At 34.2% G+C, this 27,654-nt stretch overlaps 2 protein-coding genes and 1 pseudogene across 2 annotated transcripts; all 3 read left to right on the top strand.

Annotated features, from left to right (window-relative positions):
- Positions 1-207: 207 nt before the first annotated feature.
- LOC143547433 (receptor protein kinase-like protein ZAR1) lies at positions 208-3,233 on the top strand (annotated as a pseudogene).
- A 13,588-nt stretch (positions 3,234-16,821) lies between these two features.
- LOC143547443 (putative E3 ubiquitin-protein ligase RHG1A) lies at positions 16,822-18,765 on the top strand. The gene is made up of 5 exons (XM_077038868.1): positions 16,822-17,184; positions 17,332-17,478; positions 17,615-17,713; positions 18,211-18,363; positions 18,471-18,765. Exons 1-5 carry the CDS (start codon positions 16,822-16,824, stop codon positions 18,603-18,605), a joined length of 897 nt encoding a protein of 298 aa, XP_076894983.1. The 3' UTR covers positions 18,606-18,765.
- A 1,743-nt stretch (positions 18,766-20,508) lies between these two features.
- On the top strand, positions 20,509-26,792 carry LOC143547456 (elongator complex protein 2-like). Its single transcript, XM_077038877.1, has 10 exons — positions 20,509-20,566; positions 20,601-20,757; positions 20,849-20,936; positions 22,248-22,333; positions 22,426-22,576; positions 22,681-22,841; positions 23,850-24,816; positions 24,899-25,116; positions 25,222-25,399; positions 26,134-26,792. The coding sequence occupies exons 2-10, from the start codon at positions 20,617-20,619 to the stop codon at positions 26,604-26,606; spliced, it is 2,463 nt and encodes an 820-aa protein (XP_076894992.1). The 5' UTR covers positions 20,509-20,566; positions 20,601-20,616; the 3' UTR covers positions 26,607-26,792.
- Positions 26,793-27,654: the final 862 nt, after the last annotated feature.

Below are 27,654 nucleotides of genomic sequence, written 5' to 3'. Positions count from 1 at the left end.
GAAAATTAAAAAAATGTAAAAGTCTATATACAATATTACCAATGTCTAGTAGGCAAAAACCAGCTTGACTTTACCTTCTTCAATGCACTCCACCTCTCCAACAACTCAATCCATACTCACACTACCACTTTCACACACAACACAACTCTTCTCTCTCTAAAACCTGCAACTTTTCTTCCCAAAAACAACCCAAAAATCCATCAAATTTCATGATTTCTTGAAAAAAAAAATGCAACCTTTACACACTCTTACAATATTCTTGATTCTACTCAACACCCACATCACAACTTCCTTAAACAATGAAGGCAAAACACTCTTAACCTTCAAACACTCCATACTCCAAGACCCATATGGCTCATTAACCAACTGGAACCCATCAAATGACACTCCATGTACATGGAATGGCATTGCATGCAAAGACCAAAGAGTCATCTCACTAAGCATACCCAAAAAGAATCTTGTGGGCCCCATCTCACCATCTCTTGGCTCACTTTCTGAACTCAGACACCTTAATTTAAGAAACAATAAGTTCATGGGTCACTTGCCAATTGATCTTTTCAATGCTCAAAACCTTCAAAGTTTGGTGCTTTATGGGAATATGTTATCTGGGTCAGTGCCAGATCAACTTGGTAAGCTTAATTACCTTCAGAAACTTGACTTGTCTGATAATATGTTTAATGGGTCATTACCCATTTCTTTGGTTAATTCTAGGAGGTTAAAGAATCTTGTGTTGGGTCATAATAATATTTCCGGGTCAATCCCAGATGGGTTCGGGTTGAATTTTAATTTTCTTGAAAAACTTGATGTTTCTTATAATATGTTCACTGGTTTAATCCCTAAAGATTTTGGTAATTTGACTAGTTTACAAGACACTCTTGACCTGTCTCATAATATGTTTAGTGGGTCAATCCCAAGTACCCTTGGTTACTTTCCTGAAAAGGTTTACATTCCCGATCCCGCAAACCGGCGCGTTGGTTAACCGTGGCCCGACCGCTTTTACCGGGAACCCGGGGTTATGCGGGCCGCCGTTGAAGAATCTTTGTAATGGGAATGTTAGTGACTCGAGTGTAAACTCGTCTTACGGGTCAACGGGTCAAACGGGTCGGAAAGGGTTGAGTAGAGGTACCAGTGGTGGCGATTATCGTTAGTGATGTGATCGGGATATGTTTGATCGGGTTGGTGTTATCGTATTGTTATTCGAGAGTGTGTGGTTGTGGTAGAGAGAATAACGGGTATGAAAAAGGAGGCGGTCGGGGCGGGAACGGTAATGGTAACGGTAACGAGTGTTTGTGTTTTAGGAAAGACGAGTCGGAAACGTTGTCGGAAAATGTCGAACAGTATGAGCTTGTAGCGTTGGATTCTCGGTTAGGGTTTGATTTGGATGAGCTTTTGAAGGCTTCGGCGTTTGTGTTGGGGAAAAGTGGATTGGGATTGTTTATAAGGTTGTGCTTGAAGACGGGCTTACGTTGGCGGTTAGAAGGTTAGGCGAAGGCGGTTCGCAACGGTATAAAGAGTTTCAAACCGAAGTTGAAGCGATTGGAAGACTAAAGCATCCGAATGTTGTGACTTTACGGGCTTATTATTGGTCGGTGGACGAGAAGTTGCTTATTTATGATTATGTCCCGAATGGGAATCTTGGCACCCGCGATTCATGGTAACTTTCGATCTAACACGTTCTGTTTTTGTTGGCCGGTTGAATTATTCAACCCGAACATGGCACATACTTCAAATCGTGTAACCAGAACACGGCCCGTTTAACCATTATTTAAACGTATCAAATGGATTGACGGGTTGTAATCATTAATCAAGTTTTAAAATGTGTTAATTGGGTTAGTGGGTTGTAATAAATGGGTTAAACGGGTCGTAAACAAGTTGGTGGGTCGACTTGTATAATTAGATGGGTTAACCCGAAACAGTAAAACACGACCCGCTTAACCCATTTATTTAAATGTGTCTAACGGATTAGCAGATGGTAATCAACTTGTAAAATATGATAATCGGGTTAGTGGATTGTCATAAACAGGTTAAACGGGGTCGACCCGTTTAGTTAAATGGGTTAAAATGTCAGCTCGAACACGACCCGTTTAACCCATTTATCTAAGCATATTAAACGGGTTGGCGGACAGTAATTGAGTTGTAAAATAATCAGGTTAGGGGTTTGTAATAAATGGGTTAAGTTAACACGTTGGCGGGTCGAATCGTTTTATTACACGAATTAAACAGGTCAACTTGTTTTCAGGGACTCCCGGGGTGACATCTTTGGTGCCACTTTCTTGGCGCGCACGTTTAAAGATAATGCGAGGGACCGCAAAAGGTCTAGCCTATCTACACGAATTCAGCCCGAAAAAATACGTCCACGGTGACTTAAAACCATCAAACATATTTACTCGGTCCAAACATGGAGCCTCAAATCTCCGACTTCGGTCTTAGCCGTTTGGCTAACATAGCCAGTGGCAACACACCGACACTCCAATCCAACCGCATGATCTCAGAAACCGCAACCACAACCGCCACGTCAGCATCGGCTTCCAACACTCTCGCTTCATATTATCAAGCACCCGAGGCTTTCAAAGTGGTGAAACCATCACAAAAGTGGGACGTTTACTCGTTTGGCGTCGTTTTACTCGAAATGTTAACGGGCCAAAAGCCCGTTGTGCAAGTGGGCCTCGAGGAAATGGATATTGTTCGGTGGATCCAGTTGTGTATCGAGAAAAAGAGACCGTTTTTGGATGTTTTGGACCCGGGGTTGGCTGAGGATGTGGATAGAGAAGAGGAGATGATCGCGGTTTTAAAGATTGCGATCGGGTGCACGCAAAGTAACCCGGAAAGAAGACCATCAATGAGACATGTAGCTGATATTTTGGACAGGTTAAGCCACTAATGAATGCATGTTAAGAACAGAGTGTTAACAAATTCAAAGTGTTGGGGTGGTTTTGGCATGTTTGGATAGTTGAAGGGTGTGTGATGTAAATCTGATGATATTTTGTTTCCATGTTTTATATTTATTATTAATATTATTTTGTTTGTTTCTTTAACGGTCAGTTGAATTTTTATTCTTTAATTTTAATGTATATTTTGGAATATGTATATGATGTCAAAACCATATTTGGTTTCAGCTTTACAGTTCGGGCTGATAATCAGCCCGGACCGTCTTTAACCCAATGCCCATGAGGCGCCCGTGTAGTGAGATGAAGAAGCGCGGAGGGGTAGGGTCGGAGCTGGTGGCCCGTGAAGATAGGTATGTCTGAATAGGTGGGGTTCTAGAGGGGTGGGTTGGTTCAGACGGGGTTCTATGAGGGGTGGGTTAGGCCGCTGGGTTGAGTTTATTTTTTCATTTTAAACTAATTTTTGTATTTAGTGAAAAAAATAACTAAATTAATATGATAATAATATACGTAGTTTTAGTTTTAGTTTGAATTTAAAAAGATTTATTTATATAATATTAAATTTTATACTGCTTTCTTTTATTTTATATAATTCTTTTAATTCATTGCAGTTGTTTGAAACTTTTTGTTAAAACGACGACAGTCTATGGTATGATTATAGGGTGGTGACAGATAGACTTGCCCCTAGTTTAGAACGTTCACAAAGTTTCTTCTGAATGACATAACCCCTGGTTTTCGAGTCCTCATCTAATAAAATGAATGTTTATTATAACTAAGTTAATTAATTTTTTATAAAGTTTTTTATTATAAAATGTAAATTAGAAAATGGTGATGATAAACAGAAAGTTTACTAGGTGTCTTTGTTGGTGTTCTTGAACGGAAGTAGTGTTATGTTTACAGAACAAAACATTTATGTTAATTTGGTTTCTGTTATAATATTACCACTAAAATTATAACAAGACTATCAATGTATTAAACAATTTGAAGATGACAAAAAACAAAAACATGAGAGAGAGAGATATATTCAGTAACTTTCGATTGTTGTTGCTTCCTTTGTTACATAAGGTTCATATATATACAACTACTTTTACTATTTAGGAAACATATGCATTAAATTTGTGTTGAAAATGTTCATCCATTCACATGGATGTTTCTTTTCTTACACGTTTATAACACTCCCCCTTGGATGAAACATTTTCAAACTTCGCTGCCTCATTAAAAACCTTGCTAAAGGAAAACCCAATGGGAAAAAACTTTAGCTAAGGGAAAAAGAGTGCACTATATAGCTCCCCCTCAAATTGCAGGTCGTTACATTGTTCGTACATGGCGCATGCCAATATCATGAACATGTTTCCTGAATGTTGCTGTGGGAAGTGCTTTTGTGAAAAGATCAGCTGAGTTGTTGCTGGACTGGACATATCTTATTTCAACCTGATTGTCTTTAATAAGGTCTCGAGTATACTCAAAGTATCTTGGTGGTATATGCTTTGTTCTGTCACTTTTGATATATCCTTCCTTCATTTGCGAGACACAAGCTGCATTATCTTCATAGATAGGAGTTGGAATTCGATCTTTCTCTAGTCCACAAGAAATCAATATGTGTCGTGATATAGATCTTAACCATACACATTCTCTTGAAGCTTCATGCAATGCAATAACTTCAGCATGATTTGAAGATGTTGCAATGAGTGTTTGTTTCTGAGAACGCCATGAAATCGCAGTTCCTCCATTCTTAAATACATATCCAGTTTGAGATTTTGCTTTATGGGGATCAGATAAATAACCTGCATCTGCATAACCAACTAACCCTTCTTTTGAATCGTTAGGATAAAATAAACCTAAATCAACAGTTCCTTTTAAATACCGAAAAATATGTTTAATGCCATTCCAATGTCTTTTAGTAGGGGATGAACTGAATCTTGCCAATAAATTAACTGCAAAAGAAATGTCAGGCCTTGTACAGTTAGTAAGATACATAAGTGCTCCAATTGCACTGAGGTATGGTACTTCGGGACCAAGAATCTCTTCATTATCTTCGCAAGGACGAAATGGATCATTGTCAACATTGAGTGATCTAATAACCATCGGTGTGCTTAAAGGATTTGCTTTGTCCATATTGAAACGTTTTAAGAGTTTCTCAGTATAAGTTGACTGATGCACAAGTATCCCATTATGCATATGCTCAATTTGTAAACCAAGACAATATTTGGTTTTTCCAAGATCTTTCATTTCGAATTCTTTCTTTAAAAGAGCAATTGCTTCATTAATTTCTTTTTGTGTCCCAATTAAATTTAGATCGTCAACATACACAGCTATGATCACATATCCTGATGTTGTCTTCTTGATGAAGACACATGGACAAATAAGATTATTTGTGTATCCTTTGCTTATCAAATAATCACTCAAACGATTGTACCACATCCTTCCAGATTGTTTCAATCCATACAAGGATCTTTGTAATTTGATGGAATACATTTCCTTAGGCTTTGAGCTTATTGCATCGGGGAGTTTAAATCCTTCGGGAATTTTCATATAGATGTCACTATCTAGTGATCCATACAAGTAAGCTGTGACAACATCCATAAGGCGCATCTCTAAATTTTTAGAGACTGCTAAGCTGATTAAATATCTAAACGTAATAGCATCCATGACAGGAGAATACGTTTCTTCATAGTCAATTCCTGGCCTCTGAGAAAAACCTTGAGATACAAGTCTTGCTTTATATCTTGTAACTTCATTTTTCTCATTTCGTTTTCTCACAAAAACCCATTTATATCCTACAGGTTTCATTGACTTTGGTGTAATGATAATAGGTCCAAAAACCTTTCGATTGTTTAGTGAGTTTAATTCAGCTTGCATAGCATCTTTCCATTTGTTCCAATCTTGTCGATTTTTACAATCATCTACAGATTTTGGTTCAGGGTCATCATTTTCTTCCATGATATCGCTTGCCACAGAATAAGAAAATATATCATCAATATTTTCCATTTCATCTCGATCCACATTATATGTGATTTACCATAGTTTATTGACAATTCTTTATTGGAACCATTTATTTCTTCCTGAGGAAATGTTATATCATTTATTCTTTCCTGAGGGAAGGTTTTGTCAATCATTCCTTCCTTAGGGTCAGTATCCTTCTCAGAACCCTTTCTTTTTCGAGGATTTTTATCCTTTGAACCGATTGGCCTTCCACGTTTTAAACGTTTTTGAGATTCATGAGGTGCATTATTATGGTTTTGCTTGCTTGGAATCTCAACTCGAGCTGGAGCATTAGCAGCTGGTATATGAGATTTAGTGACCCTGTTTATATCAGTAAATGCATCAGGTAACTGATTTGCAATTTCTTGTAGATGTATTATTTTTTGAACCTCTGTCTACACTTTGTTTTGATCTTGGGTCTAGGTGTAACAATGATGGCACACACCATGATATATCTCTTTCTTGCTTTTTCATTTCTCCCCCTAATGTCGGGAACATTGTCTCGTTAAAATGACAATCAGCAAAACGTGCTGTAAATACATCACCTGTTAAAGGTTCAAGGTATCTTATGATGGAAGATGTTTCATATCCAACATATATTCCCAACCTTCTTTGGGGACCCATTTTTGTGCGTTGTGGTGCAATAGGAACATACACAGCACAACCAAAAATTCTAAGATGAGAGATATTTGGCTCATTTCCAGAAACAAGTTGTGTGGGAGAGTATTTATGATTTGCACTTGGTCTCACGCGGATTAATGATCCAGCATGCATAATTGCATGGCCCCAAATAGAAACATGGAGTTTTGTCCTCATTATTAATGGTCTAGCTATTAGCTGTAGGCGTTTGATCAACGACTCGGCTAAGTCATTTTGTGTGTGTACATGAGCAACAGGGTGTTCTACAACAATCCCCACAGACATGCAATAATCATCAAAAGCATGTGATGTAAATTCTCCCGCATTATCAAGCCTTACTCTTTTAATGGTATAATCCGGAAAATGTGCACGTAATTTGATAATTTGAGCAAGAAATTTTGCAAAAGCAACATTACGAGTCGATAATAAAGAGATATTAGACAATCTGCTAGATGCGTCTATTAAGACCATGAAGTATCTAAATGGTCCACATGGTGGATGAATTGGTCCGCATATGTCACCTTAAATTCTTTCAAGAAAAATTGGTGTTTCTTTATCGACTTTTAATGGCGAAGGCCTTGTAATTATTTTTCCAAGAGAACAAGATGTACATTGAGGCATTTTATCTATTTTATGGATCTTTTGACCTTTCAGTGGATGCCCATGTGTATTTTCAATGATCCTTTTCATCATTGTGGATCCTGGATGGCCTAATCTGTCATGCCATAAGTTTATGATACCAGAATCGCAACAATTTTCTTTGACTGCCATATGTGCTTGAGGCACATTTATATATGTATAATGCAAACCAGAATGGAGCATTGGCAATTTTTCCTATATTTGATCTTTGCTTATATATGCAAATATTTTTCATTACTAACAGTCCTTGACTGAGTATCATATCCATTATGATATATGTTTCTGAAACTCAACAAATTTCTTGTTGATTTTGGGGAAAATAAAGCATTTTCTATTTTGAGCTTTGTACCATTTGGTAATGCTAAATTAGCTTTTCCCACTCCTTCTATCAAGTTTGTAGGACCTGATATTGTATTGATGATCCCTTTTGTTGGTTTCAGTTTATAAAAATATTTTTTAGATCTAAGTATAGTATGCGTGGCTCCACTATCCGCTGTACATATATCTTCTTCATTTGTTTGATCTTGTGCTCCGGTGATTTTCGTTTTAAATCTTGAAAAAATATTAAGAAAGAAAAAATAAGTATATAGCGAAGACATATGATATTTTAATAAGAACTTTATTTAATTGAAACACAAGTAGTACATGAAAGAGGAACTACATAATTAAAGATAATGAGAACACACTTAATAACTGCATCTAATTATAGTAGTCAAGCAACTTTGTTTCAAAGTTCTACCCCAAAGTCTTCAACGCTCAGCTCAGCATTGATATTATTAAAGTTATCAACATGGTTCACTTCTTTCTCTTTTCCTTTTAGAGAGGCTTGGTACAGTTCACACAGATGTGGAGCTGTGCGACAAGCCTTTGCCCAGTGGTTTGTACTTCCACATCTAAAACATGAAGTGCCATTGTTTTCGGACATACCAGCTTCATTCCATTTATTTTGGTGGTTGGAATTGGTATTGTGTGGGACATGATAATTATTGGCTCTCTGGTTACGACCACGACCACGGCTACGACCACGACCGTAAGAGTTATTGTTCCATTTGAATGGATGCTTACGATCATTAAAATGCCTTTTGTCAAAATGATCACGTCCACGTCCTCGGCCTCGTCCTCGACTTTGTTCCCATTTATGAACAGAATTTTTATGAGAACTTTTGTGAGCAACATGTGCTTCTGGTATGGCTAATGAACCCGTGGGACGAGATTGATGATTTTTCATCAATAATTCATTATTTTTCTCTGCTACAAGGAGTAATGCATTTAGATCAGAGTATCTCTTAAAATTCTGCAAACGATAATGTGTTTGCAAGTTTATATTTGATGCATGAAACGTGGAGAAAGTTTTCTCTAACTTTTCTTCCTCTGTTACGGGATACCCACAAAATTCTAGCTTTGAACAAATTCGGTATAAAGCAGAGGTGTAATCATTTACCCTCTTAAAATCTTGGAACCTAAGACTGTTCCATTCATCTCTAGAAGTAGGAAGTAAAACTTCCTTTAGATGACCGAATCTGCTTTTCAAATCTTCCCATATCATATATGGGTTATCATAATTAAAATACTCATGCTGTAGTAATTCATCAATATGTTTATGGATGAAAACATCAGCTCTTGCTTTATCCTGGTCAGAGCAATCATTGTATTCTTGGATTGCGTCTAACACATCCATAGATTTTAAATGTCTTTTGACATTTGCTGTCCAAGACATATAATTTTCTCCAGAAATGTTGAGTGCAGGGAATTCGAGTTTTGCTATATTTGACATTTTGTTGCTAAACATAATAGAGCAAATAATAAGATAAATATTAGAATCCATATATATCAATCAACAATGAGATACAATACATTGGTAGAGCTATAAACATATAAAAGAAAAAGAAAATGCCAAAATCTTCAGATGGGAGATTAAAAATTAGAATGAGAAGTAGTATAAGCATTATAGTGACCAACATTAAAACCGGGTGAATCATTTTGAGAATTTTATCTTGGATAAATTTAATAAGAAGAATGTTTGTTGTAAATGAAATGGGGTTAATGATTGGTTATTTATAGTGAAAATTTATAACCCTTTTATAACGGTTATATTACCGTTTATAACGGTAACATTACCGTTTGTGTGTGTGTATATATATAATATATAATATTAATTATTTAAAGTAAAATAATAAATAAGATATTAAATACAGTTTATTTTATAAAATATATAATTAGTATGCACAATAATAAGAATAGAATTGTTAGTGTAAATAAATCTAACTTCTAAATGAGATATTAGTGTGCATATATAAAAAAAAGTTAGAATAGTTATCAAATTTTAATAACAATGTTTATACACATTATTGCTATTACTCAGTATATTAGTTAGTATATGTATATGCATAGATATATATCTAATGTACATAATTAAAGAAGTGTTTATGATGCTTATATAGGTACCTTTGTGTCTATTACCTTTCTTGGTTAGGATATAAGCGGCTCGTGCTGATAACGTGTTATAATATTACCACTAAAATTATAACAAGACTATCAATGTATTAAACAATTTGAAGATGACAAAAAACAAAAAACATGAGAGAGATATATATTCAGTAACTTTCGATTGTTGCTGCTTCCTTTGTTACATAAGGTTCATATATATACAACTACTTTTACTATTTAGGAAACATATGCATTAAATTTGTGTTGAAAATGTTCATCCATTCACATGGATGTTTCTTTTCTTACACGTTTATAACAGTTTCCAACTTCTACAATTATAGCATATTATTTGTAGATAAATAGAAAAATAATTGTACAGAAATAAAGAGAAAACTTGTAAGAGTAATATGTCTCAAGTCAATGGTCTTGTCGGGTTTTTGAACTAGTCCACAAATCAAACAATTATTAAACAAAAGTACATAAAATCAAACCGGTAATTGATCGATTTGATCACTTTTACCGGTTTTAAATTAAACCATAAACACTGGTGCGGAATAATTTGGTTACCTTAAGTTATGGTATTATCTTGTCCTGATTCATGAAATCTTTTAATCATAAAACATAAGTACATAATACAGTTATCTAAGTTATGATTTTCTAGTTGTCTTGATTCATGAAATCTCATAATTGTAAGACCTATTTTAATTTTAAAATAGTCGTTAATTGATATCAAACATTTGATGTGGGATATGTTATCTTATAGAAATAAGTAACATCACTTAATAAAAAGTTGAGTCCATAAGATAATCATAATGAAGTATAAAAAATATAGTTGAATATTTTGTCACATCCCCCTTAGTCTACATGTCTTTTTCGACTTTAGTATGATATATCCTTTGATTATAATTCTCAAATACATTTGATATTTTTGTCGGAATGTAACTAATCTTAGAAAATGGTTGAGGCTCCACAATTAACCCGTCATTCATGCCTCAAGAAATCTATTTATGACACTTTCTTCATTCTTGTGTTTGAAAAAGAAATACTATCATATCATACTAGTCAATAATATTTTTTTTTTAATAATTTTGTTGTTATTATTATTATTATTATTGGATTATTTAATGTTAAACTATATAAGTAAAATATAATCACTTTATTACAAAGGTTGTGTACAAACTTAAAGGTGAATATGTTACTTTTTAGTTCAATAACTTGTAAAATATTATGTTGTTGAGTTGGTCCATGTCTATTTTATTTTTTCACCTGTAATTCTAAAATTTACTGTAATATTTTTGTCTCGTTTTTAAATGTTAAGTGTCGTAACTGTGCACAGTAAAAAAAAACACTTGAAACACAAACTTCTCACTATGGATATAGAGAGAGCATTGAAAACTTTTCTTCTCGCTAATTAGTAATTAGCGTATAATTTTGGTGGTGTTAGTGATCACCACTATATTCGCACAAATAATGATAGTGGTCGCCACTACATTTTCTCTTATCAAGTGTCACTAAGGCTTGTTCACTTATCATTTCTTATCACACACCTTAGTTTGAGTTTCGTTATCTCGTTTATGTTTTCTTTAATTTCGACACTTTTTAAGCATTTATAGCTTGTCCCCGTTCATATCCCTATAATTACACTAAAAAACATTACGTTTTCTCTCTCATGCTCAAATAAATATAATTTTTATACATTTATCATTACAATTTTCTCTCTTCTCTACTTACAACCAATTCAACAAATATTAAAAAAATAAATAAAGGCAAACAAAGTTTCTCTAAATTTACAAAAAAAATAACTACATTTCACTCTCCACCATATAATTTACACTCTCAACCACTCACAACCTCACATTATTATTTACAAATTCCGCTCACATAATTTTAAAGGATGAATTGCAAATTCCCATTACAGGTCTAATAGAAGGGAACTAGTAAACTTTATATCTATAAGCATAGTATTTCATACAATTATTTGTAAATAAACTTTATTACTTTTTAATAAAAGCGACATAACCTTTATTTAGACACATGTGAATATGTGATAAAATTGCTTCGACACCTATTTTGTTTGATTTATTTAAAAAAAAAATGAATTGGGCCGCTAAAACTTATCCAAAACAAAGTTTGGTTTCCCACTTTCCACTATTGTATGATATGTAAGCCTACAGTAATATAGAAATAAATTATTCTGGCCCAAAAACTAGAAAATGGTATATTAGAGTATTAGACCTCAATAAGTCAATAGTCAATAGTCTCAGCCTTCCTACCCGTAAGGCTAAGGTGTTTTATGCGGTGTGTCTTACTACAATTTGGTGTCTCTAAAAGGTGAAAAATTCTTTGGTGTTTGATTGTAAAGATCCTGGTATAAATAATATCATAAACGAGATAAAAACATTGAGCTTCTTATGGGTGAATAATATGTCAAAGAATATGGAACTTATCGTGGGAGAGTTCGTGTTATTTTAATTTTGTAACATAATTGGGTGGTTTGTAGTTTGAGCTAGTTGTACTTTTTTTATTGTTTTCGTGTTGCTAGCTAGCTTCTTGCTAGGTGTTGGTTTTGTTTATATAATAAAGTTTTTGTTGGTCGTTCATAAAAAAACAAGGCCATTATTAGGCCGGCAGGATGTTCCTCAAGGACCTCAACAACGGTGTGCTAGGACCCAATTCTCGTACTCGCTTGACGTTTTGCTCCATCCACCCACGGGCCACACTCCAACCCCATGAGTTTCGATACTCAAACTTGAACCCAATTTCACACCTAGCAGGTGAACCAATATTACTCTGGGCGAGTAGGGTACCTCCCTCACCCAGAAAGTTATCGTGTTCGTTCATTGGCTAAACTAGTAGCACAAAACCATGGCTAAAAAATCAAGAAGTTTAAAAAAAATTGTAAGACTACTTTTATTAAGTTGTCTTGTACAATCATTCACAATAACATGATAACTATGATTTTAATATGATACAGAATAGTTTTAATCTATTATATTGACACTTTTACTATAAATTTTAAATACTAATTATAATAGAAAATCTTGTATCTTTATGTACAAAAGATGTTAATAGCAATTATTATAATTATGTTACACGCTAATCAGTATTTTTAGTTATTAAACTGTAGTTTAATCGATAGATGCTACACACCATTTTCTCTTTAATTTACAAAATATTTCTTAAATAAATCAGATTTCACCCTATAAAAAATTAATGTTAGCTCAAAATAATTGTAGCTCACAGATTACTCATCGCATAAATTAATTAATAGCTGTTCCGTACAGAACTCGAGCTAATTTGTCATGTATACTAGACACGCTTTTATAATTGCTTTGAACGCACCTTTAGAACTGTGCATTCAAGTTGTCTATATCTGACACTTAAATTAACCTATATTGTATCCAAACTGTTAAAAGGTTAGTCTAAAATCACTTTTAATTTAAGCTACTCGTGTATCATCACCCTACAATATACGAGTAATATCCTACATGTTTCATACGTTTAAATGTTTATACAAGAAACTCACGTTATACATGAAACATTATTTATAAAACTTATAACTTCTTTTTATAAAATAGTATTAAAATTTAAAACTTCAATGAGGAATTTACATTGTTACTTGGGACTCATTGGATGCCTTCTTCTTGCTCTTAAGAATCTAATATATTCTTTGATACTTCTTTTTATCTTATAGTTTCAGGCTCCAGCCACGTTGATTAAAATAATGATGCACGAACACTTTTATATTATTTAAGATGTCTAATATTCTTTACATATTATTTAACATTAATATAACCAAATATAAAAATAATGACATCTTCTTCTGTTTTATCCTTCTTTCCACCTTGTTCATTTGTCTATTTGTTCTAATATTTAACCCTAGCTAAATTGATTTAGTAGACTTAGTGACTTATACCCTATATTTAAACGAGTTATCGGAATATTATAAATCAGAACTTTTACATTCCTTGAATCGGTTCGGTATATTTGGTTTTGAGTTTTTTTACTTGAATCGAAAACAACTGAAAATCAGACTGAGCTACATTCTAGTAGTTTATAACTAGACAGTAAAGTTAATTTGGGTTTAGTTCGCTTTTTGATATAATCAGTTTGGGACCGAATAATGAACAGTCTTGTCCTTGACATCACATAGGTCCACCCGTGCTTACTAGAATTGCAGATATTAAACATTTCTAGCTTTAAAGTGGTTACATAGTCTATTTACACATCCCCACATCATTTATGTAGTGTGACTTGTTGCTTCTTTTTTCACAAACATTTGAGAGACCAATTTCCTAAATTGTCAATGCAACACATTTTACGGATTCATATAATATCCATTTTTCATTAAGGTAGGCATTATAATGTATGCCCCAGCAATGGAAAAAATATGATATGTCATATGAGAATATCAAGGTCGGCCCAATCATTTTAGAGACCTAAAACGAAAAGAAAAACTGCAACATTTTTGTTTTAAAAAAATGTTGGTTCAAACTCTATCAATTTTCATGATAAAATACACGATTTGAAAACATTAGATACTATGCGATTTGAACCTGCATTACCCGAGAGTAAGACTAGAGCTTACCACTAAACTAGCATCGTATTTATTTATTTATTTGTAATTCTCAAAGTGAACATAATATACATTAAATATGTATTTACATATTTTTAAAAGTAAGGTCATATTCAAATGAGGTGTAAAGCTCTATTTTGTTTATAATTAGCAATAAACTGACCCGAAGAATATTAAGTTTGTTATTGGCTTGTATGTAAATCTTGCTTAGACCATCCGTAGTCCCTGCCAGCTGTGGCGTTTTGGCCACAAAATGTCGGGGACCCCCCCCCCCCCCCGGGGCTTTTTCCTTTGGCATTTTTGCTTAAGCATTTCCTACAAAACGCGATTTCGGCTCAAGTTTTAATAAAAATTGTGTGTGAGAAATGGAGAGATGAGAATATATGTAATTATTGTAGGAGAGCTGTGGCGTTTTGCCCACTACACCACTTTTTGCAAAATTCTTAATTGTCAATGGAGATACCACATGACGTAAAATGCCTAAGAGTAAGACATTTTGACTACACATTGTCTTATTTTTAGCACTAGAATATCATTAAATCCTTTTCAAATCTATTCATAATATCTAATATAATGGCATTATAAAAGTTTTGCTTTTATGTCTTTACCCTACAATTATATTAATTTGGCCAACTTTGTGATACTAAAAAGTTTAATTCTTGATACCATGCACATGGACGAATAACAAAACATCAACACTTTTATTTGCCAACAAGATCATCAATGCTTATTTATCAACATATAAAATAGCGGTTGATCACATGAGTTTGGCATATAATCGAGTTAACCAGACATGGTTAAATCTATCATAGGTTGAGTGTAGTCCGCGCCACTCATAAACTTTTTTTCTTCATCCGTCACCAGAACATAGCATTCTCATGCATATACATAGAACTACTTTTAGTTACTACCTAGGTGGCTAGGTTCAATCTATATATAACTTATAAGCAAAAGTTTTCTCATGAAACATAGTTTTCCATAAGCATTTTTGTTCTTTTGAACCGAATGAAGACTTAAGTTATTTTGTCTTTACATAAATTCGTACTTGTCTTCATAGAATCATAGATGTTTGGATGTTTAGTATCTCTCAGTAACTATCAAAGTCATTTACTTCATATATTGTTGTCATGTGAATTCACACCATGATATTCTAGTTTTCCAATGCTAGGATAATTTTCAATTTCTTCTAAATTGCTGAAAACAATATAATCCCAATTTTTTTGGAAACAAATTATATTTATATACATATAAAATAAAACAAAACATGGGAGGCCAAAGGTTTAAACACTCTAAAGTGTAACATTTAGCCGTTCTAAAAAATAATAATATATAACAGAAGATAAAGAAACAAAACCAACATAAAAATCGTTGTGTTTGTGCCCATGTGTTAGATAAGGTTCACTTAAAACATATTTAGCGACTTTTCGCATTTTGTATTGTAGGAAACAACAATACAACAGTTGTACTATTGAAAAATTATGCGAGAACCAAATATTTGCTAGCGTGTTGTATTAATTACAATGCACAAAGCAGTTATGTAAATGCCTCCCAGCAGTTTATATCCGAGATTTCAAGTGCCCCAAGCTAGTACGAAAAAAAGGCTTCCGTATATAATTTTTCCTAATTGTGAGATCAGGCCCTAAGTGCCCCCCAGGCCTGCCACACCTTATGAATTACCATTAAAACACTAATTAAAGAATGCTGATTATTAATATTTGCTACTTATTCGAAGTTCTGTCTTAATCATAGGTGTTCTTCCGGTTTGTTTTCGGGTTTGGATAATTCAGGTTCGGGTTTTTTCGAGTTGAGTTAATTGGATTTCGAGTATCCTAGAAAAAAAACCACAATGCTAAAATAAAATAAAAACAATTTAATAAAACCAAATAATAAATCAACATAATCTAATATAACAATTTAAAAGAAGTGTAAAACTCCTCCAACCATAATAGTCTTTAATCAAAGGTGATTTGGTTGTTCGATTACGGTTGTATTAGTCATAAACGGAAAACATGAATTAACAGTAAACCATCAATCCATAATAGGTGAAACAACAAAAATCGATTAGGACAACTTTAGTGGCTAAGACTTAGCCTATTATACATAAAAATTTATTTAGTTTATAAAACTAAAAGTTTATTCGGGTTGACCCGAAACCCATAAGTCAGACCCAATAATCAACCCAAAATACTTCGTTTCGAGTTCAAGTAGGCTTAGTTCAAGTACAGATTTTTACAGGTTCAGTTTCGGGTTTTAGGTAAAAGTGACAGCCCTAGTCTTAATTTATACAAATATATTCTAAAATAAGTTATAATATAATTAAAACCATGATATACATATTATACAATAGTACCCCAAGAGACATCGTGGGGCAGGTTGTATTCAAATTAAATAAAATTTCAAACTCCTCATAATATTTTTGTTATACAATAGTACCCCAAGAGACATCGTGGGGCAGGTTGTATTCAAATTAAATAAAATTTCAAACTCCTCATAATATTTTTGTCTGCATGGCAAACCTCCAAAGCTAATCACCAAAGAATACAAAACAAAGGTGACGACAAACGTACCCATAGTCCCACACCATTTACTAGTCATATCTCCAGTCTCCACAAGGCATCATATTCACCTTAATTCAATCTTCATTAATCTCACCGACATCTATCAAACCAAACCATGGCTAGTACCGGACATGCAAAACATCAAAACAAACCAAGAATCAAATCACACCCACCAACCCCAAATGTTGTTAATCGTGTAACCGAATCCAACGAGGACCGTGTTCCTCGTAGGAAGAAGTTGTTTGGGTTTTTGGGGCTTGTGGATTTGGGATGTGGAAGGTTTTCGTCGTCTGCGGTGACTGTGGTCCCTCCTGGGTCTACAGAGAGGACGAGGAGGAGGAAGAGGAGAAAGAGGAGGCGGAGCAGGAGATTGTGCTCCGAGAATGTTTGTTGTACTCCTCCAGGTGTAGGGTTTGCATATGATGTTGCACAGAGTACTAGTAGTAGTGCTGATACGAATCGAAGAAATCATAGACAGGTAAGCGTTTTTTTTTTTTTTTTTTAGAATGACAGCTGTATTATAAAAAACTAGCTAGTAAGCAACTAAATAGGACGATGAAAAAAATTAAAAAAGGTTAAGTTTTTTTTGTAATGTTATTTTTTATTTTTTAATTTATTTTTTTAGCGTTCTCGTGCTTCAAGGCAAGCGACGGATCATGAACAACCGTTGAATGTTGTACAAATTGAAGATGCGGGTTTGTTAAGATCGAATGTGTCTGATTCCAGACAGTATAATCGACTTCCTCGTCGTTCTCCCGGAGGAATCTCCGAGGTTTGAGTTTGGGAATTCTATTTAGAATATCCATTTTCCTTAATATTTACTACTAAAAATAATAGTAATAACATAAATAGTAATAGTAATAATTTTGGTAATAACTTTGACATAAACTATACTATGAGATTTGTAGATTGTGATGATTGAACATAATCCATTGTTGGACGGGAGAATAGAAGGGAGCGATCGATTTGGAGCGTGGAGGATCAACGCGGATCTCATGTCATATGAGGTAAGCATGTTTATGGTCTGGTTGTGACAGCTTTAGAATAATTCATAAGTCAAACAGTTAGTAACGTCTTTTTTTACCATTGTAAACAAAAACCAATCATTGAAAATTAAAACCAAACCGTTTACTAATAGTTTGACTCTGATTTGTTTTCACAATTTGGGTTTATTGGTTTCCTATAGCAAAAAAAATGCATAAAATAATCAAAAAGTGATAGTTAAAATGTACATATAGTGATGTTGCGTAGTTCAAAATTTTATGGTTCGTTTTTTCCGACTGGTTTCAAGTATACCGTAAAACAAGGTGTTTAAAAGGTTTGTAATTTTCCTAACCCGACGAACTGAAAAAAAAAATGATCGTGAAACCAAAATGACCGGTTTGGACGATTTCACGGTTCATGATTTTTAGACTAAATCATGGACACCACTAGTTAGAGGTATTTCCTTCATTTAAGCATTGACTCCATAAAAAAGTCAAAACAATTCACCATTTTTATGCAGGAACTAATGGAACTCAGTGACAGAATTGGGTACGTCGACGGTGGTTTGCAAGAAGATGAAATACTCGAATGTTTAAAAAGACCCAAGAAATCGTTTATTAAGTCCGTTGACTTTAACTCGAAAGTCAAAGACTCCAAATGTAGCATATGTCAAGTGAGTACATCTAACTTTTTAACATATATATTTCATATCTATAATGATATAATCTTTTAAAAGTTAAAACATAAGTTCATAAATGAAGGTATGCATTTTTTTTGTAGGAGGAATGTAAGGGTGATGAAGATTTGGGAAGACTCGAATGCGGTCATTACCATCACTTAGACTGCATAAAACAATGGCTTCTAAGGAAAAACGAATGCCCGATTTGCAAAACTGTGGCTAAACCCGACAAGTGATCAACCATCACGAGTCCTTCCCGGGGTATATATATCAAGTTTTTTCTATGTTAAGTTTAAAAGAAGTTTTCGGATTTTATTCACGCCAAGTATAATAAATCAATTTGTGTCACTACTCACTAGTCTTCTATGTTACCGTTGTTGATTTTTATTTGTAAAAGTTATATCATGTTATCTTGTTTTCATTGAATGAAGAAGCTTGATACATTAAATAATAGTAACTTAATTTTGTGAGTTATTTAGATAACCTACATTTGATGATCAGTTGAAGAGGTTTACTTTTGTTATCTAGTTATTTAGATCACCCCAAACTTACTTATATCAGTCGTTAGATCTAAATTAAAACGTATGAGACGTTTATATTGCCATTCAAAAAGAGGGTTGTTGCGCAGCTTGTTGCCCGCTAATCTGTCTTTCTGTTATAATTATTGCCATTAAAACGTACCTAGAACTTTTATTACTCTCATTTTCAAGTATCCGTACTGAATCTTCATTTACTTTACAATCAAATACAATTAAATTATAAGCAGAGGCGTACAAATTGGTAATGACCTCAAACCGGTCTAGTCAATGATTGGTCAAAAACCCGTGCATGCCTTAAACTGGTTTAAGAGGAAAAATATATAAACCTATCAAATATTCTATTCGGATTTAGCTATAAATCAGTTTGAGGTAAAAAGAAAACGTTTTTTTCTTTTTCATGTCAGGTCTTAAACTGGTTTGAATATCTGAAGTTTAAATTTTGATCAGCCAATTTCGTTGAGCCGGAAACCAGTTTGGATCAAACTGGTTTGGTTTGGTGTCGAGGTGGTTCATGAGCCGATTTTGAATCGGTTTTTTATCATCTCCGTTTACAAGTAGGGATGAGCTAGGTGAATTTTTCAAAAACATGATACGGTACCGAAAACGTTTAGTTTGGTGCTGTAGGAAAAAAATAAGGTAAATACCCAAATACCGTACCGTACATGAACTTTTTGATCCTGAATTTCCCAATTCCGAATTTTCCGATCCCGTTTGAAAAACTTGATACCGATACAGAAATTCTTGCCTCGATACCAAATTACCAATACCAATACCTAGAGGTGCACAAATCGGGTGTTTTTAATACCCGGGTTCGGGTATGATCGGGTATTGGAAAATCGGGTATTGAGAGAAATCGGGTAGGGTTCGGGTAGGGTGTTGAGGAGAAAAACTCAACCCTATATACTCGGGTAGGGTATGATCGGGTTCGGGTATTGGAACCGGGTATGTGTTCGGGTAGGACCAGATATTAATACCCGGTTTTAAATTTGTAATTTTTTTATACATTTTTTATATTGTTTAAAATTTAAATTTGCTTTGTAATTTATAAAAAATAATTAAACTATATTACACAAACCATAAATCCACTTATTTACAAATTATTTACTTAGTAATATGCATTTTACAAAAATTTAAACATAAAAGTTGTGAAGTAAACATAAAAATATACTATAATAACTCATGTATTTTTTCGGGTATTAGAAAATTGATATTGGGTATCAGGTATAACAGGGTATGGGTATAGGGTACGATCGGGTCCGGGTATTTACGGGTATAAATCGGGTACGGTTCCGGGTACGAGTATTGACCTCAAAATGCATACCCTATCTATACCCTACGGGTAGGGTCGGTTCCGGTTTTGGGTATTTTTTAGGGTCCGGTTTCGGGTATTTTTTTCGGATACGGTTCCGGGTACGGGTTTTTTGTGCACCTCTGCCGATACCCAATACGATTTGCTCATTTCTAAACTTAAACTGAGCCCGCAGAATACATGGGTCCAAGCCAGAACGAATATTAGCCCAACCAACCCAATAACATCCCTTTCCCGACCCGACCCGACCCGACCCGTTTTCAACTCGTAAAACCCCACTCCTTTAACCCCTAAAAAAACCAATCCCCTCCGCCGTCGCCTGAACAAAACCACCACCAATAACCGTCGTCTAACCACCGTCAAACTCCACACTACTCCGTCACAACCTCATCACCAAAAATGACTGAAAACAAATCAATAAACGTGCAGAGAATATTCATCGGATCCGGATGCAATCGGATCGTAAACAACGTATCCTGGGGCGCGTGTGGTTTAATCTCCTTCGGCTCTCAAAACGCCGTTTCCATTTTCTCTCCTCAGGTTATTATTATTATTATTATTCTTTAAACCCTAATTTTATCATTTTTGTTTATTATTATCATTATGAAACCCTAATTATGTAATTATACAGACTGCGAAGATATTAACTACACTGCCAGATCATAAGGTGTCAGTTAATTGTACACATTGGCTTCCAAACACCAAATTTGCATTCAAAGGTACAATTTCTCATATTATTATTATATAAAATGATATAAATTTTGTGGCTTGTAAACGAGCCGAGATCGGCTAGTTTAACTTACGGGAGCTCAAGCTCGACTTGTTTAACTTAAAGAGAACTCGAGCTGGCTTGTTTAACTTATGAAAGCTCGAACTCGACTTGTTTAACTTACAGAGAGCTTGAGCTCGGCATGTTTAACTTCTTCGAGCTCGGCTTGTTTAACTTACAGAGAGCTCGAGCTTGGCTTGTTTAACTTATGAGAGACCAAGCTCGGTTCGTTTAACTTACAAAGAGGTTGAGCTCGGCTTGTTTCAACTTTTAAGCACTATTTCTAAAGCTCAGCTTGGCTAACGAGTAGTGTTTCAAGCTTGACTTGTTTTTTACTTAATTAATTAGTTATATTTATATATATTTTTGTACATTCTTATAATTGTAGTTATATATAACATAATATATATATATATAGAGAGAGAGAGAGAGAGAAGATGCAATACAATAATCCTTAACGTACAAGAATACCTATATTCACGAAATTGATCCATAAAATCACATCTCATTATCTCAACATCTCGGAATCATCAATACATACCCAATTAATCATCGATTCACCGAATAAAACAGATTTGGATGGTTAATCGATCAATATTTTACTTTTTTTTCACGAAACTCGTTTTTGAGCGTTTTAGTTTTTGGCTGAGCGTTTTGAGCGTTCTAGTATTTTTGTCTTTGTTCTTTGCCTTTGAGCGTCTAGCGTACCTATCGTACGTTAAGGCATTATTGTACAGTATCTCGACCTTATATATATATATACATATATTATTTTGTTATTTTTATCATAAATTTATATATAATAACAACTATTTAAATAAATACACATTAATTATATTAAAAATGTACACAAATACTCGGCTCGGGCTTGTTTAGTAAACAAGCCTATTTTTAGGCTTGAACTCTGACTTGAACTGGTTTAAGATCGACTCAATTCGAGCTTTTTGCGAGCCAATTTCGAGTAGCCCTCGAGCCTGGCAACAAACATGCACGAACCATTTCACGAAGTATATGTTCGGGTTGTTCAAAGTTGGCTTGAGTCGTTTGTATTTGGAATTGCAAATTAAGTTCATCATGTTTAAGAAGTACGAATAACTGGATCACATAAGTAATAAGTTAATTTTATAGATTAATAGTAACTCCATAACTTATAGGAATAAAGTACTTAATTAGAATGTTGCTGACACTAAGTTTGTATTGAAACACATAAAGTTTATAAATTTCATTAACATGTAATTTTAACATTTTTAAGATTTTGCAGCCACCGGGTGGGAGAAGCATTATTTACTTTCTGGAGATGCTGAAGGAGTCATTATATTATGGGAGTTTACTTTAGCAGAAAATAAGGTATTTGCTTGAATGTTTTATTGGTTTAAAGTTTAGAGGTGAATCTTTTTGTTGATTAAAGATTCTCATTAGTTTTTGAATATTATTTACAGTGGAAATATGTATCACAACTGCCGAAATCACACAAGAAAGGTGTTACGTGCATTACTGCAATTGTGACATCTCAAAATGATGCAATATTTGCATCTACTTCTTCAGATTGTGTAGTTAATGTTTGGAAAATAGATCTACCTGCTTTTGGAGGTTAGTGATAATATCATAATATAAATATTTAATACCATGTCAAGATTACGCTATAAGCATTTAATCAATTTGATTAAAACTGAATTATAAATAATATGTCACAGGTGATTGTACAGTTACATGTTTGGATACTATATCCGTTGGTTTGAAACCCATGGTTACACTTTCTCTAGCAGAATTACCTGGAAGTACCACAAATCTTATACTTGCAATGGGAGGACTCGACAACAAAATTCATTTGTATCGTGGTGAAACGAAAGGGCAAGTATGTAATTTCACATGTTTCTATTTTCATGCATTTATGTTATTATACACACACACACACACACATACGCAGGGCATGGTTTTATTTTTCGAGCACAAGAACAAAATCATTCATTTATTTTCTAAACCTTTAAACATGCTCTTAAATATAAGAAATTGAAATGCAACGTTTGCTCATCTCTTTTAATATTCTAAAGCGTAGACGAATCGAACGTTCAGTGAACCGTTCGTGAACAGATTTTTTATGTTTATTTAATTAAACGAATGAACATGAACACATTCCATGGTCGTTAATGATCGTTTATGGACGTTAATTTACACTTGTGTTTTGATTAGTTCGTTTATGTTCATTTATGTTCTATGGTTAGGTTCATTTATATACTCAGGACTCAATATAGAATTTAGTATAATTTTATTTAATTTTTAGGCCCGACAGATTGATGTTAGCGTTCAATTTTAATTGGTGTTTGCTTGGTTATGTTTATTCATTTATACTTGTGAGCTGCCGTTTGTCATATTAACAAACAAACTTAAAAGAACACACATTTCTATAATGAACACGAATAAGAGAACCGCATCCCTTTATTTGTTCGTATTTGATTGTTTGTTTGGTTAAAGTTAAACGAACGAACACGAATTGGATCAGTTCTTTTAAAAGTTTACTAAAACTATAAACTAAATCCCTTAGTTTATAATACCTGAACATGTGCAAATCATGTGCAGGTTATATACTTTTATTTCCTACACATAACTTACACATGTGTATGTAGCCGTTTAAAGTTGACAAAAACATATTAACAAATTAGTTAAATGATTTTTTTTGTCCATAATATGCAAGAAATATGAGTTTTAAAAATTATGAATCTGATTGAACCAGTTAAAACGATTCAAGTTTGGTCTTTTTGTTCTCGCAATTATTAGTTAAATGGTGTTCCGTAATGAACCTCTCTCTATACACAGAGTCGCAGACACACATATAAGTTAAACTCTTTATCTTTTGTGTCTATAGTTTGTACGTGCTTGTGAGTTAAAAGGGCACACAGATTGGATTCGAAGCCTGGATTTTTCACTACCTGTAACAATAAACGAAGAACCGCACAATCTTCTTCTCGTTAGCTCTTCACAAGATAAAGGCATACGCATATGGAAAATGGCTTTAATTGATTCCATTCCTAATTCCAGCAAGACTAAAGCCGAAAACACTTTAGCTTATTACATAAAAGGACCCATATTCACGCCCGGTTCGTTTTCTTATCAAGTATCTTTAGAATCTTATATTATCGGTCACGAGGATTGGGTATATTCAGTCGAGTGGCACCCACCGTCATTAACCGAAAGTGGTTCGTGTTTTCAACCTCAAAGCATCTTATCTGCATCGATTGATAAAACCATGATGATCTGGCAACCCGAACGAACCACGGGTATTTGGGTCAATGTTGTTAGTGTCGGTGAGTTAAGTCATTCGGCTCTAGGGTTTTATGGCGGGCATTGGAGCCCGAATGGTGATTCAATATTAGCTCACGGTTACGGTGGATCGTTTCATCTTTGGAAAAATGTCGGTACCGGGTTCGATAATTGGAAGCCGCAAAAGGTTCCGTCCGGGCATTTTGGTTCAGTGACGGATATTGCGTGGGAACGATTTGGTGAGCATTTGATTTCGGTTAGTCATGATCAGACGAGTAGGATATTTGCTTCGTGGATTGAAGGAGATCATGGCACGTGGTATGAAATCGCTCGGCCACAAGTTCACGGTCATGATATTAATTGTTTAGCGATGATTAACGGGAAAGGAAACTATAGATATGTAAGTGGCGCGGATGAGAAAGTGGGTCGGGTTTTTGAAGCACCGTTATCTTTTTTAAAAACATTAAACCATGCAACTTCACATCTACATGACGATCTGCAAGCTGATGTTCAGGTTTTGGGTGCAAACATGTCTGCTCTTGGTTTATCTCAGAAACCCATTTATGCTCAAGGTAAGACTTAAAAATCGTTTTTAATTAACATTTTATTTTGAATTATGGACGCATTAGTTTACCTTTTTTATTTTGGGTGCAGCGTTGAGTGAGACGAGAGATAGAAGTGGTAATGAAGGTTTTGACACACTCGAGAGTATCCCAGATGCGGTTCCATCAGTTTTGACTGAACCGCCAATTGAGGAGCAATTAGCGTGGCATACGTTATGGCCTGAGTCACATAAACTTTATGGTCACGGTAACGAACTTTTTTCGTTGTGCTGTGATCATCAAGGGAAGCTCGTAGCCTCATCTTGTAAGGTATTAATTTTAACTAGAGTTTAATTTTTGTTTATTAGACTCGTTTAAGGTAAGCAAATGGTAGATTTTTATTATTGGGACATGGGTTTTGTGATTGTTTTATAGGCCCAATCGATGTCGGTGGCTGAAATATGGCTATGGGAGGTAGGTAGTTGGAAGACAGTCGGGCGGTTGCAGTCTCATAGTTTAACCGTGACAAGAATGGAGTTTTCTCATGATGATAAATATCTTTTGGCTGTATCAAGGGACCGCCACCTGTCACTCTTTTCTATAGATCGAGCAGGTACACAAAAGATCTTTGACAGTTAGGAACCGTAGCATTTAAGTTTCAGCTTCTGGACTATTTATGGGCTTGTGAAAGAACCGAACGAGCATAAACGAAGCTTGCTCGTGTTCGTTCATTTAACTTTACCCGTACAAACAAGCGAACATGTTTTGGTCGTGTCGTTCGTTAAGAAAATGAACATGTACGTGTTCATTTATGTTCGTTTTTTAATATTATAAACTAACGGTTCACAAACGTAAACGAACGGACATAACTGAACATAGATGAACGAACATAATTGAGCTAAAACTAAAAAGTAATGTGAAAAACATTGTGTTGGGCCAAAAAAGTTATTAAAACTAGACTAAGCTGTAAATGGCCAAACAATTTTAGATGAATATGTAAACAAACATAAATGTATGTAAACGAACGCATATAAACAAACTTAAGTGAATAAACATAAACGGACGTTGGCAAACACAAATGAATGAGCGAGACATGCGTTCATGTTTGTTCGTTAAACTAAAGAACAAATTTCTTTAGTCCATGTTTGTTTTTTTGTTTGTGAAAATAAACGAGCTTCCAATCGAACGGTTCATGAACCATTCACTGAACGTTTGGTTCATTTACAGAGGGCTAAGATCAACTGAACGAGACATATTTCATAATATATGTTTTAAAACTCTAAGAAGAATGTATTGTTAGGTTTGTCAACTTAAAGAAGTTTTTTATTGGATTTTGTTTTTTTACAGAGGGCTCAGATGAAATCAGTTACCAGCTCATAACCCGACAAGAAGCCCACAAAAGAATAGTATGGGCCTGTTCTTGGAATCCATCGGGCCACCAGTTTGCAACTGGTTCACGAGACAAAACCGTTAAGATTTGGGAAGTGCAAAAGGAACAATCTTGTGTGCAGCAACTCATAACTCTACCCGCTTTCAAATCCAGTGTCACCGCCTTATCTTGGACTGCGTCCCACACTAACGACGGTGTTCTTGCCATAGGAATGGAAACCGGGCTCATTGAGCTTTGGGGTCTTTCTCTTAATAAATCCGAACCAAAAGCTAATCTTTTAATCCAGTTTGATCCGTTTATGTGCCATGTCTCGTCTGTGAATCGTTTAGCATGGAGAAACACAGAGAAGAACGATGAATCGAATGATATGCAGCTCGCTTCGTGTGGAGCTGATCATTGTGTTAGAATTTTTAAGGTAAGTTTTATTTAATTTTTTTTAGTGACAAGTTATGTTAGTTTAGATTTTTATTTCCAATAGTCAAAAAGTCAAACAAGAGGATAGTGTTGGTCATTTGTTGTGGTTTTGATATTAACTTATTGTGTAAAGAAATTGGTTTATGGTTTGACTTTTGTGAATCAAATATAACTGTTCTTGATATTTAGTTTGATATTTTTTCATGTGTTGGATTTTTATTGGGATTGAACTCAGGGGCGAAGGTTAGTGAGGGCCGGGGGTGGCCCTCCCCCCCTCTCTCCCCGATTTTTTTTGCGTAATAGTGTAAATTTACCTGTTTCGTCCAATTTTTTTTATACGCAGTGGAAATTTAGTTGTTTTCGGCCAAAAATTTGAGCTCCCTCGGTGTCTTAATTCAAGCTTCGTCACTGATTGAACTTTGAAGCATGAAATTAGTCTTTTTATATATATTTTCATATTTTTCAACTTGTACATTTACACGCGAATAACATGTCAAATCGTATTAGCGGTATTAAAGGTCATGAATGAGATAAGCATCTATCTTAACCTTATGTTTGTGTATCATAGTAAATGTTATGTAATTATAATGTATAAATGATTTAACTTTGAATAAAGTAAAATGCTTACCACTTATAAATAAAGTAGATATGCATTGGACACAAGTGTAATAATATAAACAAAAATAGTACAAAGTTGGCCAATTTGGTTTGTACAATTTGTACATTTTAAGGCATCTTTGAAGATATATGAGATCTTTTTTTAACACGATTTGACATAAGGGTCTTTGATGATGAAAGAAATAACATGGGTCCATTGAAAACATTGAGGTGAGTAAAAGCTTCAAGTTACCGTAAATTAGTACACCTCAATCAATCTTGAAGATAATTCTTGAAAAAACTAGTAAGGACAAAATAGGTCGGTGTTATAGAATATATTTATAGCAAAAAATGACAATTGAAGGGTACTAAATATTACTCAAGTATTGTCATTGATTTTATTCAGGTAGCTTATACTTTCTTTTTTTCTAATTGATTAACTACTTATGTTTTCATTATTTTTTTAA

Source organism: Bidens hawaiensis, unplaced genomic scaffold (assembly GCF_021521415.1).
Source record: "Bidens hawaiensis isolate Kalapana, Puna unplaced genomic scaffold, B.hawaiensis_p1.1 tig00014720_1, whole genome shotgun sequence".
Lineage (NCBI taxonomy): Eukaryota > Viridiplantae > Streptophyta > Magnoliopsida > Asterales > Asteraceae > Bidens > Bidens hawaiensis.
The sequence above is the reverse complement of the archived record's forward strand: the minus strand, read 5'-3'. Positions and strand labels throughout refer to the sequence as shown.